The sequence below is a fragment of the Momordica charantia genome (assembly GCF_013281855.1).
Source record: "Momordica charantia cultivar OHB3-1 chromosome 10 unlocalized genomic scaffold, Mcharantia_2.0 BLBB01000010.1, whole genome shotgun sequence".
Lineage (NCBI taxonomy): Eukaryota > Viridiplantae > Streptophyta > Magnoliopsida > Cucurbitales > Cucurbitaceae > Momordica > Momordica charantia.
This window is the reverse complement of record NW_028275158.1, coordinates 7,073,888-7,091,317: the sequence shown is the minus strand read 5'-3', so window position 1 is coordinate 7,091,317 and position 17,430 is coordinate 7,073,888. Positions and strand designations below refer to the sequence as shown.

General features: G+C 32.8%; 2 protein-coding genes across 3 annotated transcripts; one reads left to right on the top strand and one right to left on the bottom strand.

Moving 5' to 3' along the window:
• Positions 1–1,337: 1,337 nt before the first annotated feature.
• On the bottom strand, positions 1,338–5,703 carry LOC111008211 (Protein kinase superfamily protein). 2 transcript variants are annotated; one of them, XM_022280842.2, is made up of 7 exons: positions 5,547–5,703; positions 4,347–4,500; positions 4,074–4,189; positions 3,743–3,953; positions 3,299–3,536; positions 2,651–2,801; positions 1,338–1,997 (listed from the first exon to the last, which is right to left on the bottom strand). In XM_022280842.2, the coding sequence occupies exons 2-7, from the start codon at positions 4,420–4,422 to the stop codon at positions 1,590–1,592; spliced, it is 1,200 nt and encodes a 399-aa protein (XP_022136534.1). In that variant the 5' UTR covers positions 4,423–4,500; positions 5,547–5,703; the 3' UTR covers positions 1,338–1,589. The 2 variants fall into 2 exon arrangements, with proteins under 2 accessions (XP_022136534.1, XP_087974949.1); XM_088118823.1 differs by lacking the exon at positions 5,547–5,703 and adding an exon at positions 5,485–5,506.
• Positions 5,704–11,308: 5,605 nt separating this feature from the next.
• On the top strand, positions 11,309–16,545 carry LOC111008213 (FAD/NAD(P)-binding oxidoreductase family protein). The gene is made up of 9 exons (XM_022280843.2): positions 11,309–11,600; positions 11,683–11,782; positions 12,141–12,321; positions 13,124–13,196; positions 13,287–13,466; positions 13,779–13,876; positions 14,105–14,193; positions 14,502–14,675; positions 16,040–16,545. Exons 1-9 carry the CDS (start codon positions 11,558–11,560, stop codon positions 16,209–16,211), a joined length of 1,110 nt encoding a protein of 369 aa, XP_022136535.1. The 5' UTR covers positions 11,309–11,557; the 3' UTR covers positions 16,212–16,545.
• The last annotated feature ends 885 nt before the right edge of the window (positions 16,546–17,430 follow it).

Sequence of the window (17,430 nt, the reverse complement as noted above, 5' to 3'; positions counted from 1 at the left end):
TATTTTTTTTATGGGACGTTTAAGTGCAATTATCCTTCACTTATACTAGAGACAACTGTAATCCAGCCCAGCCCACCTTGTCCAAAATTTTCAATCATTATGGAACAAAATAACACAGTCAATATTTTTTTTTATTTTTGTCACATGCTCGAACATTATTAAGTGTATTAATGGTTTATTCTTTTTATTTTTATTTTTATTATTATATTTTTTTTTAGGTTTCAACCCTATTTATTTCAAAATGTATATTTTAGTGGTCCATGTACTTTCACTGAAGTAATAATTTAGTCTCTGAACTTTAACGTTTTAGTCTCTATCCTTTCCCTAAAGTAACAATTTAGTCTCTGAACCTTAACTTGTAACGATTTAGTCCCTATAATTTAAAATTTGTAACAATTTAGTCCCTATCTTAAAAAATTTTATTAAAATTAAGTGTCAAATTTTATCATATAACAATTTAATCTTTCTAATTCATAAACATATTTGATCCATCTTTACTTTATCAATCTATACATGCAAGAAACTTAATAAAAAAAATTTCACGATAAGGACTAAATCGTTACCAACTTAAATTACAAGGACTAAATTGTTATATATTAAAGTTCAAGGACGAGATTGTTATCAATTTGAAAGTACAGGGACTAAATCGTTACAAATTAAAGTTTAGGGACTAAATTGTTACTTTAGCGAAAGTGTAATGACTAAAAATATCTTTTAACTTTTTAGTTACTATACTCTCAATTTTTGTTAACTTTAACTTATGTACTTTTGAACGGTTGATTTTAATCCTGGTATTTTCTTACATAATTATTTTTGTCCTTTCTTTTTCAATTTTGTTTCATTCATTTATGTGTATTTTTTAGCATAATCTTTCACCTATTACATTCATTGTACCATTTATGTTAAATTTTGTAATATTTAATTGTTTTTATTGATGTATGAATTTAAAAATCAATCAACATATTTACTGATAAAGGGATGGAGTGTGTTTCCTGGCCCAATCCAAGATAAAAGAAAATTAATCATATCCCCATTTAAATCGAGTAATTCTCGTAAAGGTAAATGCAAACCTAACCGGTCAATATATTACTTACCTCGAAATTTTGACAAATTTTAAATAAATTTATTGGTTGTTATTATGTGAAATAGACCTGATTTTAAATCATGTCTTCACGTAAAATAATTCCTAACCAAAATGATCGCATTTTATATGATTTCATAGAATTTCTTTAACATCATTATCGTTCCGAATAAGATTAAAAAAAATTCTCAAATTTCAAAACATGATTTGAAATCATTTCGAACTTTCTTGATGCCAAACAAAACCAAAGAAAGGGTAAAAAATCGAAGATTCAAATTTACACTCGACAAATAGAGATTAGAGGGGGAGGACCAAAACATTTCCTCTAAGAATGAGGATAAGGGATCATAGGCAGGTTGCCAAGAAAACACATCAATTTCTACAATACTTCCAAAAACTCTTCCTACCTAAAAAGATAAAAACAAAACATATAAAACAATTTACACACATTTCTCCAAAACCTTATCACAGAGAGAATAATAAATAAAATTGGCTCATCAGTTTTGTTTCATAGTACTGATGAGAAAGTGTTCCTGTCATATTGTCCAGTGAAGGTTGCAGTTGTAACAGTTGAGGTTCCAGATGACACTGTTGAGTTTCCAAGGTTGTGTGATCCAGAGGACAGACTGTCAGAAGTCATTCCCCCTCTGTTCTGTTTGTTTTTCGCTGGATTATTTACCTTAAGATCCATGAAGTCTGAAATCAGCCCCGGTTTCGTTATCTTTCTGTCTTCGATGCTGATTTCGCCCGTTAGCATCTTCACCACCGTTGACATGGATGGACGCAGCTTCGGACTGTCTTGCGTGCAGAGTAGACCAATCTTTAGATATTTACAAGCCTCCTCGGCGTCGAAGTCGCCGTTTAACGACATATCTACCAGCAGAACGAGCTCGCCCCGCTCGTAAAGACTCCATGTCTGCAAAATCCAAACATAGATTGAACACATTCGGTTCGTTCACTAAAGCATGGAGTTAAATGTAATCTTGGTCTGTTTTTTTCCATAATAGATGACGTGCATTGGTGACCAAAGATTTGTACGGGTGAGTTTTAAGATGTACAATGAATCAAGATTGCTTTGTGACGAGTTCGGGTACCGAACAATGTCTTGAGACAACTAAATCAACAGCTAATGGTAACCATTTAGTTTTTTGCTTTCTGTTTTTGAAAATTAAGCTTGTAAATACTATTTTCACCAATGTATTTATTTGTTTTGCGTCTACTATGTGAAAATATTTTCATAATCTAAAAAGCTTTTAGAAAATCGTTTTTTATTTTGAAATTTGACTAAGAGTTCAAGTTCAAATGTGCTTCTAAGAAAAGTTAAAACATAATAAAGAAATGGTAAGCCAGCATGATTTAAAAAAACAGAAAACGAAAAACAAGATGTTTGAATCTTTCATGGGTTATTATTATTTCCTCTTTTTCTTTTTCTTTCGATCACTAGACCATGAAGTAAAAAGTCAGTTTCATCTCAAGAATCCTTTGAAGAAACTACATAATCACAATTCACTACTCAGGGAAAGTAATTAGAAGATTATGATAGGAAGGACTTGAGAAACTAGTGCGTACCCTTTCGAGAATATACTGTTCTCCAATTGGTAACTGTGAATTCGTGTTGCATCTCCCGCTGACTATTTCCACAAGGAGGACACCGAAACTGTAAATATCTGATTTTCTCGTCACTTGCCCTCTTATCGCATATTCTGGTGCCAGGTAACCACTAAATAAACACAAACATAAACAACATTAAAAAGCTAGTTTCCTCAACCAAAACAGAGAAGTGAAATGAGAGATCAAACATGTAAAAAGGGTTGTTCTCAGGAAGAAAACTGAGTTTTGGTTATGCTTTTGTGTTCCTACGTCTCCATTTAAAGCTTTCTTGAGGTTGGTGTTCAAAATTTTTGATGTTTGTACAATCATAGCAAAATGCCTATATCACTAAATGCTACAAAGTGAACTAAAACTATATGAACAATGTTAGCAAACATACAATATCAGCACGAAAATTCAGCTGTGCGGCAAACAATCGACCGAAAAAAGTCATGCCTATATACTGTTGTGATATATGAGTGTCAGAGCCACAATTTCACACACAAACTACATAAACAACACAGATGATTTCTTCAAACATCCAGGTGTAGTTTTAATTTTTAAACAAGATATGACAAAGTCTATGCACAATTCGAAAGTTCCATTGGAAATAGAGTGTCTGCTTACATTGTTCCTGCCACTCGTGTACTGACGTGAGTCATGCTGGCTGGAATGAGCTTTGCAAGACCAAAGTCCGAAATTTTAGGAGTGAGATCATGGTCAAGGAGAATGTTGCTCGCTTTGATATCTCTATGAATGATATGGGGTTGTACATCCTCGTGAAGAAATGCGAGCCCACGTGCAATTCCGACGCAAATCATAGACCTAGTTTGCCAGCCAAACTGGATGTTACTGTAACCTCGCCCTGAAACAAACAATACTCTTGAGTATTGAACTGGAATCTAACAGTACAAACTAAAGCATGACCTCCATTAAACATGTATGCCTACCCTAACAGTGTAAATGAAAGAGGACAGTCAAGAATGCAACTGCGCGATCCGCTGAGAGAGAATTTGAAAAGAAAGGCATGGTATAAAGGAAACAAAATCGAGCACGGGATTAAGTAAATACCGAGAAGAGTTTGTTGGAGGCTATTATTCTCGAGGTAGTTGTAGACAAGAATTCTATGATTATCATCCACACAGCATCCATAAAGCTGCACCAGATTTTCGTGTTCAATCACTGAGATGACATTGATTTCTGTCAAGAATTCTTTCAATCCTTGTCTTGATTCAGCCGAAAGAACTTTTATCGCAGCAATCTTTCCATCTTTTAGCTTTCCCTGATCATAAATAGTAGTTTTCAAGGTTCTATTCATGATGGACGAAAGAAATTATTCTATTTACAAATGTCTAACTCAAAACAGAACAATTGTAGTTCATGTTAAAGGAGATTTGGCTACCTTGAAGACAGAACCAAAACCGCCCTCCCCTATTTTATTTGCCAAGCTGAAATCTTCAGTCGCAACTTTCAGCTCTTTGTATGTGTAAAATTTAACATTGTGAATGCCTGAAAGTTCTGTTCCAAATAAGAAAGCATGTTAGAATTTCCTTACAGAAAGGACTGCCTGATGTTGCACATTCCTTTAACATAAACGAAAAAACTGATCAAATATGTACGTAAAACAACGGTATATAACCACATGGTTGAGGTTATGAAAGCTCGTGAAATTTACCTTCATCCTCGTCAATACTTCCTGTTGGGGGTTTTACCCTCTTAGTCCTACTGAACAAAAAAGGGAAGCAAGTCATATCTAGATGAAAATCAGCAGCTGTTCACTGCTACTTCAAGGAATCAAATGATGAAAAAACCGCTTCAGATACTGAAACCTGTCAAATTGAACCATCGAAACACCTTAGTTTACAATTTTGATACATGATTAGATCAGAAGAAACTATAAAAGAATTGAGTTGTTGTTAACTTTTTGTAAGAACTAAGAAGATTATCTATGCACTCTCTGTCCAAAAAAAGCAACTCTTGTACAAATCTAGTCCAAACATACTATGATTCTACTAATGATTTTATCAGTTCATCAACTCTAAAAGTGAAAATAGATAGTTCTCAATTTATAAGTCCAAGCTTTCCGTGCTTATGTGATAAAAATACAAAAAATTTTGCAGACAACAAATGATCAACAATGTAGCAGGTTTGCATAGGTAGATATTCATTGAGATTTGCAAATATTATTTGACACTGCCCAAAAAAAAGCAACCCACAATTCCCTGTCATCATTTATCAGCATCATCTTTTTAAGTGGAACTGGCAACTTGGAGTTGGTTTTCCAGATCTGTAGGGCTCAGTGAAATTTTTTGTACTACTCAGTGCTCACTAACAAAAATAAATGGAAAACAAATGTTTAACCCAATTGGAAAGTAGAAAATTGGAGATCCCTCCATGAACCAAGAACTTCAGATTGTTTCCTCATAAATGTAACCGATAAGATATAGCTATTATAATGATTTGAAGTCAAGCCCAATAGACTTCGAGAAGCAGTCATCAAAGATAATGGGGTGAGCATCATCTCGCCAAGAACACCTCTAGAGAGACGACTCATCTTCTGGGTTTTCCTGAACCCAAAATCCACTTCCAATTTCAAGTTATTCGCCATCTAACAAATAAAACTCAGAAAACCCAACGTAACAGATTTATCAAGCGGCAAAATCCTTCCAAAACTAACGAAAAAACGATTCAGGTCGCTGACCCAATTCCCCCAGTTCGTTTCAAACTCCAAAAACAACAAAAGAATGTGAAGATGCACAGAAAAAGAGAGAGAGGTAACTTGCAAAACATCAAACCAGAGCAGACAACAATACCATAACTAGAATTTTGAACCCAAAACAACAGAAAACAAGAGAGACCCAGAAGCTAAACTGACCTTAGAAGGTCGGATGAGTTGAGAGAAAATTGAAGAACTAAACGCAGAGAGGGATAAAGGGGAGAGACGGGAATTGGGGGTCGATTCGTGGACTTTTCTGTAAAGTACTCATATAGTCCTGTCATGTGGCTTCTTCCATCCAGTTACGCGTACGCCCCTTTTGAAAATTCCAACAAAAAGTCATAGTCGCCATTGTTAGCTGCTTTAATCTTGACCCTCGACCCAAAATTTTAAACCCAAATGGCTGCCTTAATTGTACCAACCAATCGGTGAAGTTGATTAATTTGTGGAGCTGTTGAACAAAAATTAGTGTGAAAAGATGAGAGTTTAGTCTTGTTTCTTTCGTTGAAAATGGGAAAGGAGAATTTTTGTGTTGCATTTGGATATTTGGTCACTATATTTTATTAATCGATAATTATCAAGTTTTTCAATGCTTTTAAGAATTCTTTACATGCCAATATGTCTTTTTTTTAGTTACCTGATCCCATCATTTTCGTTATTCGAAGTATTTTAATTATTAATTATATGCGATGACAATTGAACAAGGAAATTTTGATAATTTATGATTCTGAATAACCGTCGATGACATTTCTATCGACATATCCATATTTCCATTGGTTCGGGTTCAACGTCGATACGAAGGGTAAATCGACATTTTCATTATAGTGCCAGAAAATTGACAAAATATCTATAATATATACATAATATTAATATTAATTATTTATAACTAATTTAGAAATATGAAAAATGTTTATTTAAATAATTTTTACGATTTTTTAATTTTTCTAACTTTTACATAAATATCAATCGACATCAACATTTTATCGATATTTTTATGAAATCGAGACCTCGATATTCTCACCGACATTTAAAACCTTACCTATGTTGTAACATTTTAATATTTAATTAATTATGAGTTTTCTTTTATATTAAATTGAAGAGTTTAAAGTTTATCAAATTTTATTAGCGAACATATTTGAAGGAAGGTTAATGATTTCTTTATTTAATTTCATATTAAGTTATTACTTCTAAAATTTCTATGAATACCTCTCTTTCTACACTCTCAATACACACCAACGCAATCTACAATCTTTCTCTATTCTCTACTCTGTTATTTTAAGAGCAATGGGTTTGGAGATTTGAGCCCAAGCTCTAGTTACTTGGATTATTCTATCCGGACAAGTCAAAGAATATATGTTGCATCAGTGGTTGATAAAGAAATATACACGTTGAATCTCCATAAAGAGAGCGAGATATCTGCACCTCAACCTAATTGATTACGTATTTGTTTCTCAATATTTACTCAATTTACCTCTGTTATTTGTAATTCCTCAACAACTTATATTCATTTATTTTTGTATGATTTTGATTGGCATTTAAATTTAGCAAAGTCTCATACTCCATATTTGTTAATCTCGTAAGCTATATACCAATCTATATTTTTTTGTTATAAAAAACTTCCTTTAAATAAATAATGCGAACATCATCTCCGTTCACTAGACAATCATCTTTAAGTATAATATATATAGAATTGAAGTATTCCAATATATTTTTAAGCTACGAGTTTTTGTTAGTATGACAAAAATAAATGGGTGGATAAAAACATGTACAACAAAAATAATATATATATTATTTTACTATACACATGACGTCCTACATAATCCATATTTTAGATATGTGTAAACTTTTATAGTATATGATACTTTTTCGGTTACGTGTCACTCCATCTTCAAATTTAGGGGTTGAAATCGAAACATGGTACATTGGAAGTTGAACTTTATAATTCCAACATGTTATTTAATTTTTATGGGGAAAATTAAAGAAGGAAGAAAATACAGCTATACTATTATGAGGACAAAAATATTCCAAATAAAGAATTAAAAAAACACGTGCTTATATCACTGTAGAATTATAGTCAACAAATATATAATCATGATTCTATTTTTCCTTTTTTCTAAAAGATGCAATTTTGTCTGGTGGCTTTATTAGGTAAATTTTATTTTAATGATTTTGATTTAAAACAATTTTGCAGACACGGGTGAAAGTGAAAAATTCCAAAACAAAATACACTGAATTGTGGAGGGTGAGGATTCGAACTCATAATCTTTTAATCAGAGATAGGTGCCTTAACCACTTGAGCTATGCTCGGTTTGACAATTTTTTTATTTTAAACATTGTCGTTTTGGTTCATATATATTACCTTCTTGGTCTATTATTTTTAGTTTTTTACCTCATTTACTTTTTGGCTCTTCATTCAATAAATTTTTAAAATATAAGAAAATAATTTTCACAATGTATAAAATTTATCTTAAAATTTTGTAAATAAAAATCAAAATATCACCTTTTGTTCTAATAAAAGAAGTGAAAAATATAAGGCAAAATTGGTATTTAAAATTAACAAATAAAAATATTATAGGATTTTAAAATCAACTCCCCACCAAACCCAATTCTACTCGGATCTCATCCCACGCAAGATAATTAATTTAAAGTAAATGAAAGGGTCGGATATTTTGTTTCTATTATTTTTTGAGAATGACAAATAAAGTAATTAAATTTAAATTGTGAATTTATTGATTAACTAAAATAAGGAAAGTCAAGGGGTAATAAATGGGAATTTATTTTTTCTAATGTGTCCTTATCATAGGAATTTTAACATACATTTAAAATTATATCCCAAGTAAAGTCCAATTTTTTCCCGGGGTTTAAATTATATTTTAGTTTAGAACTTCTAATTTCATTATATTTAAATTTTATTTATTAACCCTGAAACCTTTTTAGGTTAGGTTTAATAATCATTATATTTTAAAAAATTAAGTTTGTAAATAAATTTTTATTAGACAACTGACCCTACTACTAGGAGTGTACCGTAGTCATAGTGGGTAAAAAAAAAATATATATATATATATATATATATTATTCTTTTGCAAATTAAAACCTAATCAACCCAAATTTGAAAAACTCAAGAAGCAAGAAAATCTAAAAAACCCAAAATTCCAATCTAATCAATTTTACAGAGTTAAGAACATCTAAAAACCCAAAATTAAGCGTGTGGCTTGGAACAAGTGACATTTTTCTTATAAAATATGTGAGTGAGGTCCAAATATCCTTAAATGACTCATGTTAGTTTGTAGGGATAGTATTCGTTTTCCTAAGTAAACAGTGACGCAACAAAGTCTCAGGAGAATCTCGGGACGATTAGGTGTCGAATCAAGATTACGAATCCTGGGTTGTATCTTAGACCTGGGACATTACATTATCAAATATAATTTAAATAGTTGAATTTTGTATTATTTATTATTCAATAATTAAAACTTTTCAAGATAAGGTATAATGCATATTTAAGTTCCACTTTTATTTGTCAAGACGAGCATAGTTCAGCGATAATTGATATATATCTCCAACAAAAAAGGTTCTGAGTTCGACCCCACCCCCATGATGTAATGTGATAGATAGTTAGACAGTAATAATATATCATGACAATATTTTGATATCCATATTAACAACAATATTAAATAAAAGCGTAATTTTTAGAGTATAAATACTAAGTTTTAAATTTTAAACTTTATAAATTAAATATACGTAAAACGTAAAGTATAATTACACTATATAACTTTAACTCGCAATACAAATTCATTAATATTTTATCTAACTTTATTTCATGTCATAGAAGAAATTGTAACTATATATTTAAAATTTTAGGCGCTTAGGTCCACTACCAATCTTTTACTTTAGCTCATAATAAAAATTTAAGTAATATTTTATCTAATTTTATTGCGTGTCATGGATGGAACTGTGGCTATATATTTAAAATTTTAGTAAGTAAATAGCAAGAAACAAATATGTAACTTTTAATATAGATGCTACTTTTGAAAAAAAAAAACCGTTATGATATTCTGTATCTTTTTTTTTTATAATAATTCAAACGAAGAGTTTGCATGTTTATAATAATTTAATTTATTATTATTATTATTATTTTCCTCGTCAAACTTAGATGTTCAACGGAAAATTGAGATTTTTGACCCCTTTCAATAGCTACTTTGGACTTTTGACCCCCTTTTAATTTTTACCTATTTATGACCCGTCCACCTCAGATTTCTGACCTCTCCCCTTTTTGCTTTGTAAAATTACCAAGTTACCCTCAATTTAAAAAAAGAAATCAAACCCAGCCCTCCCCTCCTTTCCCTCCCTGTCTCGGTCCTCCCCCTCCCTCATTCATTATCTCGTTGTCCATCCCAGTCTTCATCCCGGTCTCTCCCTCACAACTAGAAAGTGAGGGAGGGGATGAAGAAACGACGGAGATGAACTTTCTGGTTGTGAGGGAGAGACCGGGATGAAGACTGGGATGGACAACGAGATAGTGAATGAGGGAGGGGAAGGACCGAGACAGGGAGGGAAAGGAGGGGAGGGCTGAGTTTGATTTCTTTTTTTAAATTGAAGGTAACTTGGTAATTTTACAAAAGCAAAAAGGGGAGAGGTCAGAAATCTGAGGTGGACGGGTCATAAATAGGTAAAAATCAAAACGAGGTCAAAAGTCCAAAGTGATTATAAAAGAGGTCAAAAATCCCAATTTCCCATGTTCAACTTCAACTTCCAAATCATGAACTTCAATGGTCAAAAAATGGTGTGAAACCTCATACTTTGATATTTGAAATGTGAACTGCATTTAACACGTGTAAGGTTGATCATTGTCCACGTCGTCTATCGTTTTGTAAAGACTTTCAAAACAAATGTACAGCCGTATACTATTGAAATTTATTGTGAACACCTCAAAATAATAATGATAATAATAACAACAAATAAATAAATAAATCAAATACAAAACAAGAACAAAAACAACAAATTTGTTTCCCGTGTGTGTTCTTTATTCAATCGAATTAAGTTCAATTCCTAACTCATTAACTACGAGTTGAGTTATAGTTTCCATTTAAAGAAAATAAATACAATTACTTGTGATGTTGCTATGGTCGGACGATATTACTGTTTTTTGTTCATGTACTTTTGGTGTTAGTTATTACATCGAAGTCAATTTGTTGTATTCTTGTACTTTTAAAAAATAACAAATTTTTTGGTATTTTTATTTTTATATTATTTATTCATATCAAAATATGAATCACAACATTGTTTTAAAAATTATTTTAAATACTAGACAATATTTTTGAAATGGCTACCATGTAGACATTTTAAATATTTGAAGTTAAATTGATAATTCATTTATAAATATTTGAAGTTAAATTGATAATTCATTTATGAAAATTCAACGATATCTATTTAGTCATAAACCTAAAAAAGTAAAAAGTCCAAAATATATCACTATTTGATTTTGAATACAACACAACAAAGTTTATTGATGTTAACGAAAATTCACAAATATAATTTAGAGTTTAAAATTGAAGTACAAAACTTAGGATAAAAAAAAACTTTGAAGGCCTTAATTCAAAATTTAAAGACATAGACTATGTTTAAAATAACCATTTTGTTTTATTTGTTTTGTTCCACTGCTCTTAAAAAGTGTTATTAAAATTGAAGTCAGAAATTTGAAAACTAAAAATATAATTTTAAAATTTTAAAATTGGTCAAAAATTAAAATTTATTTATTTATTTATTTTTGAGGTGGAATTAAAATTTATTTTTAGGAGAGGGGAAAAACATATAAAAGAATCATGAAAAATCAGCATAATTTTTAAAAACAGAAAACATGGTTATTCATGATAATAGGATTAAATAAATAAACACACCATCGAAATTCCTTAAAGAAAGCGTAAAATAAACCATCACTTTAAACAAGAAAGTATAATTTTCACGGCGGCCGGCGAGCGGAATGTTACCAAGGCGGGCAGTGGCGGTGCAGGCGGCGGCGATAGGGTGGGTGAGAAGCCAAAGATCATCGAGCACGTGGACCAATGCAGCCCACAAGCTCGTCTCCTTCACCTCTCTAAACTCCATAGCAATGGCAACCTACAATTTTTTAGGGAAATCGAATTTGTCGCAGTGAGGAACTCAAAATCACTGCCATGAGCTCCGTTCTGACCAAAGTCGCCGTCGTGGGAAGTGGAAGTAAGCGATTCATCGCCTTTCTCTCTTTCTTTCCGATTCTGTAAGCTATTAACGTGTAATTCGGTCGTCGTTCATGGCGCAGTTTCTGGAGCCGCTTGCGCATGGAGTTTGGCCAGAAATGGGGTCTCGGTCACCTTGTTCGAGTCTGCCAGAGGGCCCGGTGGAAGAATGTCCCAGCGGAGGTGAGATGAATCTGCTCCCGTTTCTTGTTTGGGTGTTTTTCGATTGTTCACTTTCTGTTCGCCAAAGAAAGAGAAACTGCGGAATGGAGTTTCGTGGATTAGAAAAGATCTTATGAGAACTGTTTGATAATTTCGAAGAACGAGTACTCGAAGTGTTTTCGATTTGTAAATCATTGGAAAATTTGGAGTGAGAAAACCAGAGAATGGATGAACAAGAGCTCTACAGAAATGAATAAAATATTATTTTATCAGCTTATTCTGAAACTATTGTTACTTACTCGTCTTAAATAGAAAACATAATATTGCAACAGCGGAATTTGAATGTTTTCTTAATTTTACTAATGGGCATTTCAAACAGAGAAATTGCAGAAGATGGGAAAGAACTGCTCTTCGACCATGGTGCCCCATATTTTACTGTCAGCTCCCCGGACGTACTGAGTATTGTTCGTGAGTGGGAATCACAAAATCTTTGTGCAGAATGGAGAGAGGGTTTTGGGATTTTTGATTGCTTTTCCAATCAATTTACCAGCATAGAACAGGTTAAAACTCCACTTTTATTCTAATCTTGTCGGGACTTTAGTTCGCGCCATAATGGATCATACTTCATTTTGCTACCTCTCATTAAGTGCTCGCAGCTTCTTCAATCAACAGCACATAAATGGGAAATATAGAATCTGGCTGGTTTCTTGATATGTTTCCGATTCTGACATGGTGACGTTTAACTAAGTTTTTGAGTGCATATATACTAGTTAGATCACTAAATTATCTGTCTGTTCACCATGCCTGTAATTTATTTTTTCTAAGCATTTTATGTATGTACGTACTCTCTATTAGCTGCCCCTGCTGTTCAAACTTCCGTTCCCTCAAGAAGAGAGATGGATGGAAGTTTTAAATGAGAAGTGAAGAAAGAATGTGGATCACTGGTATCTAGAAGTACAAAATTGAACTACTTGAGAATAATGGAAAAGGAGAAGAGAAGTCTGGGATGTGAAATCCATATATGCTGTAATGTCTAGAGAGATTTGAGAATCTTACCTAGTTTTAAGTTTTATATGCTACATCAAGACTTGGAACTTCAAAAAGTGAGTATGTTAACTGTTAGTTTTTATCTAATTAATTCATCAGCAGCTCTTGGAGGCTGTAGTTCACTGCAGAAGAGTGATTAATATCTAATGACCTCTTCATACTTATGGGGCGAAAACAATGGTGGCTATTCACATATAATACAAAGTTACGAACTAATGCTCAACATCAGGACAAAAAATTAAAGACAATTGTTTACTCTCCTATCATATTATCCTTTATATTGGATCAATTTATCTGAGTATCAATACTATTTAGGAAGGAGTAAGTGGGCGATATGTGGGTACTCCGGGCATGAATTCTATTTGCAAAGCGTTATGCAATGAACCTGGTATATAACCTACTTTCTTATATATAAAATTTTTGTAATTCAAGGTTGTAAATGAACATAGGAAGGTGCTTATTTTCCACTTATTTTCAGGTGTGGAGAGTAAGTTTGGGGTAAGTGTTGGGAGAATGGAATGGTTGGAGAAAGATAACTCATGGTTGTTATTGGGCATCAATGGACAAAGTCTTGGTCAGTTTGAGAGTATTGTTGCATCAGACAAAAACATAGTTTCTCCAAGGTTTACCAGTGTAACAGGACGAGTGCCACCTCTAGGTAAGTTGTATGTTGGATCTCCTTCAGTCATTTTTGTTGCGAGTATCTCCTGTTGTTGTGCATGAGAATATATTTGGCATTATTCCCCAGCTGCATTAGCTTTATAACTTTTCTTTATTGACTCAATTTGATTCCCTTCTATTTATGGAACTTTAGCGTGTAGCATGTATTTTCTTCTCCTCCTTTTCCCCTCGCCCCTCTATCATATTTATTTGGGAGTGATGGTGAACAAACAGGAAAGAAATTTTTTTACTTTTGGTAAACCATGCTGGAGAATGAAATAAGTTCATCTGACTTTTCAAAATTATGCAGACCTTAATTTGGTTCCAGATTTGGCAATTAAGCTGCAGAACATTCCTGTTATTTCATGTTTTGCCCTGATGCTTGCATTTGAACAGCCTCTCTCTTCGGTAATATTCCACTTTCACACATCCAAACTACTTCAAAGTTTTATGCAATTACCAATTAGTAGTATCAAAAAAATTCGTTTGTTGGCACCGGACACTCTTTTCCTATAGGAAGTTTTCACTAGATCAATCTTATAGTGACAGTCTTGGTTTAAATTTTCCTCTGATACCAGTTTATCTTGTTTTCATAGAGAGACGTTGGCCTAATGAATGTCCTTGTTCAATTGTCAGATACCCGTCAAAGGTTTCTCTATAAAGAATTCTAAAGTTCTAAGCTGGGCTTACTGTGACAGCAGCAAGCCAAGGCGTTCAACTTCTAGGTATGTGATAGTTTATTTATTCATATAGAAAGGTACATAGTAAAGGAGAATTCAAGAGCACCCTGTCTCTCTGGTTTACCTATGAGACTCTTGCCTAAAAAGTACTCTCACCATTGTAATCCAACTCCTAAATGCTAAGCTGTTCCCTCCCTTACTCTCTTATGCCTATACACTAACTATTTGGGGGGTTTATCACTGTGTTTATTTGGGGGGTTTATCACTGTGAAGCAAAATTATCAAATATTAGCAGAGTATACTATTCATAATTTTTTTGCTTCGGTCTTGCTACTTTAATTTTTATATTCTAGTGAACGATGGATTTTGCATTCAACAATGGAGTACGCTGAGAGAGTAATTGCAGAATATGGGCTTCAGAAACCTTCAGATGCCACGTTGAAAAAAGTGGCTGAAGAACTCTATCAGGAGTTACAAAGCATGGGATTTAGCATACCTCATCCATTCTTCATGAAAGCTCACAGATGGTAAGCATTTGATTTAGAACTGCAACTTTGACTGCTAATTTTCACTTCATAAATATATCAAATATAAGTCATGACTTCTGCTTCAAAGTGTGCTGGATATTGAGATTATTGCCTTTTAGACAGAAATAGGGAACGGTTCTATTGAAAATAAGTTCCTCTTTAAAGGGCAGAATAGTCATTAACTAAAGAGTTTGTAATAGGAGGTGGTTATAAATATAGTGAGTAAGATTGAAGGAAGCAATGATTTAAGTAGTTTAGGCTTGAGTTTACTTGGGAGATTTCAGGTCCTCTTACTACTTGGGGTATCTTTCTGTATTTTCTTATTCTTTAACAATGTAATTCTCTGGCTTTTACATAAAAGAGACTAGACTAGAGCTTGAATTTAGGAATTTGGTGGTTTAAATCATTCTTCTGTTCTCTGCAATTCACATCTATCAACTGGCTTTGCGACAATCTTTTTTTCTTTTTTAAATCAGAAACATTGGTGTATAAATATATGGGTAACTGGGGATGAGAAGGCCCCTGTCTTAATACCTCAAGAGCACGAGAGTCTGTATTAAATCTTGTTGTGATGAATATGTATTATATATGGATGGAGAGAATTTCTGATAGAAGAAGAGGTTATATTGCAAAGGTGAACAAATTTGATGGAAGAGGGAAAAAGTGGTGCATTAGGATTCCATAAGAAGTGGATAAAGAAGGTTGGAAAAAGTTTCTTAGTATTATAGGGCTATCTGGGAGAGCCAAAAGTTCCTTCCAAAGTTTCGGAAGATGTTTGGCTCACATTTTTTTCTTTTTAAATGAAAAAAGAACGAATACACAAGGGTATACAAAAGATCATCCTTAAAACAGGAGGTCCTTAGAACAGGAAACCATCTAAAAGGAGCTCCAATCCAAAAGGATAACTCCTAACTGATAAAAATAAAAACTAAAAAAGGACACTTCGAAACTGACCCCACAGTATTAAATCTAATAAGCTCCTTGGATCTCTCGACTCCTAAAGATTCTACTATTTCTCTCCATCAATAAGCTCACACTTTTAATATGTTTGAGTTCATCTAATATGTGTTTGGATTTTGTAATGGAATCGAGTTTGTAAAACAAGTATTTAGTTCGTGGGTTTATGATTCGTAAAAGTTAGTACATATTATAACATGTGAGATTCTTAAATCTGGGCTTATGTAGTCGAAACACGTAGTTTAGGATAAGAAATTCAAAAGATAAATGTAGGCTCAACTTCCCGAATAGGAGTTTGCAAACAAACCAAACTGTCGAGCCCGAGCCCCCGAGTCTGTATGTAGACTATTGAATGTGCTTTCCTCCATTTCTGAGTTCTTTAGAATGTCTGTGGGGGCTTCTTGCAGGGGAAGTGCTTTTCCAGGTGCAAGCATAGCCAGAGAGGAAAAGTGCCTTTGGGATGGAAGCAAGCGGCTCGCAGTATGTGGGGATTTCTGTGTTAGCCCAAACGTTGAAGGGGCCATTCTTAGTGGCTTGGCTGCTGCTTCCAAACTCCACAAGATTGTTAGCTACCTATAGTAATTAGTAGCCTTCCTTTCCCGGGCGGAGCTAGAAATTTTCTGAACGGCCAAGTATTTAATGGTCGGTGGTCGGTTTTAATAAATTGTTTACAAATAAAGCCTGATGAGTGGCACAACCAACCTCTAGGCGAGATATAGGCCGTAATTAGTATGATATAATATGATGGAGTGCTTACCCAACATGGAAAGTTATGAAGGTGAGCTTTGGTTGTATTGAGTGGATTTGTTTATTTTAGGCCATGAATTTTTTCTCAACTTAGTTTTCAAGCTACATACTTGTACATTTATATTTATGTAACAATTCATTTGAATTTTCGATGTTTTAATAAGTACATGCTTCGTGTGCCAATTGGTTAGGGCATATGTCTAGGTTGGAGATTCGAATCTCCACCTCCATGTGTTGTTGAACTAAAAAAAAAGGGAAAACAAAGTACATGCTTTGTGTTGCACAAATTTATGCATATGTTTGTATTTTTACCGTTTCTCATTAATTATTGACTTTTTTTCTCGTACATCTAATGGTGTAAAACTATTATCTACAGGGTTTCGGCCATCTCCAACGATATCTGCTATAACAGTTTTTATGTAAAGTTTTAAAGAGTAAAACATAGTGTGAAAAGTTTGGGGGCCAAAATGGGAGGTGGGAAAAAAAAATCTTAAATAGCAATAAATTAATTAATGGCTAATATTCACCAGTAATTGATTAATACTAATTTAGTAGGTTGTAGGTTGTAACTAATTAGTTAGAATGGTTGATCCAATAAATATATCTATTTGGTGGTTATTGATACCTTTAAGTGATTTTTTTTAAACTAACAAATATATTAATTTATTACGTAATATTAAGTAATTATTTTATTGTTTGAATTAAAAATTTGGAAACTGTTTTGGTTAATTTTGGTTCCCATATTTGTATTTTAAACTTTTGTTCATTTTTATTCATTATTGTTATACTTTTAATACGTTCGTTTTTATGAAAATTTGTTAATACAAACTTATGGTTACATTTTAAATTAAGAAATTTAAGTGAATGAAGTGTCATGTTAAAATTATGATTATAAAAAAAAAAGATATAAATGAAGATGAAGAGGCCAAAATAGTAAATTTAAAAAAGTATATTGACAAAAAGAAATTGATGTTTCAAAGTAGATCAAAAGTTGAAAGTTGAAAATGAGACTAAAAATGAACCCTTTGAATACCTAGATATCAAAATCAGA

Bases quoted from the DNA above. Each gene is read 5' to 3' on its own strand.
- LOC111008211 (XM_022280842.2), bottom strand. From the start codon at position 4,422: ATGACTTGCTTCCCTTTTTTGTTCAGTAGGACTAAGAGGGTAAAACCC. The intron at 4,190-4,346 runs GTAAATTTCACG...TATTTGGAACAG, and splicing joins AAGTATTGACGAGGATGAAG to AACTTTCAGGCATTCACAAT. The intron at 3,537-3,742 runs GTATTTACTTAA...TGTTTGTTTCAG, and splicing joins CCTCCAACAAACTCTTCTCG to GGCGAGGTTACAGTAACATC.
- LOC111008213 (XM_022280843.2), top strand. From the start codon at position 11,558: ATGAGCTCCGTTCTGACCAAAGTCGCCGTCGTGGGAAGTGGAA. The intron at 11,601-11,682 runs GTAAGCGATTCA...TTCATGGCGCAG, and splicing joins CGCCGTCGTGGGAAGTGGAA to TTTCTGGAGCCGCTTGCGCA. The intron at 14,676-16,039 runs GTAAGCATTTGA...GGCTTCTTGCAG, and splicing joins TTCATGAAAGCTCACAGATG to GGGAAGTGCTTTTCCAGGTG.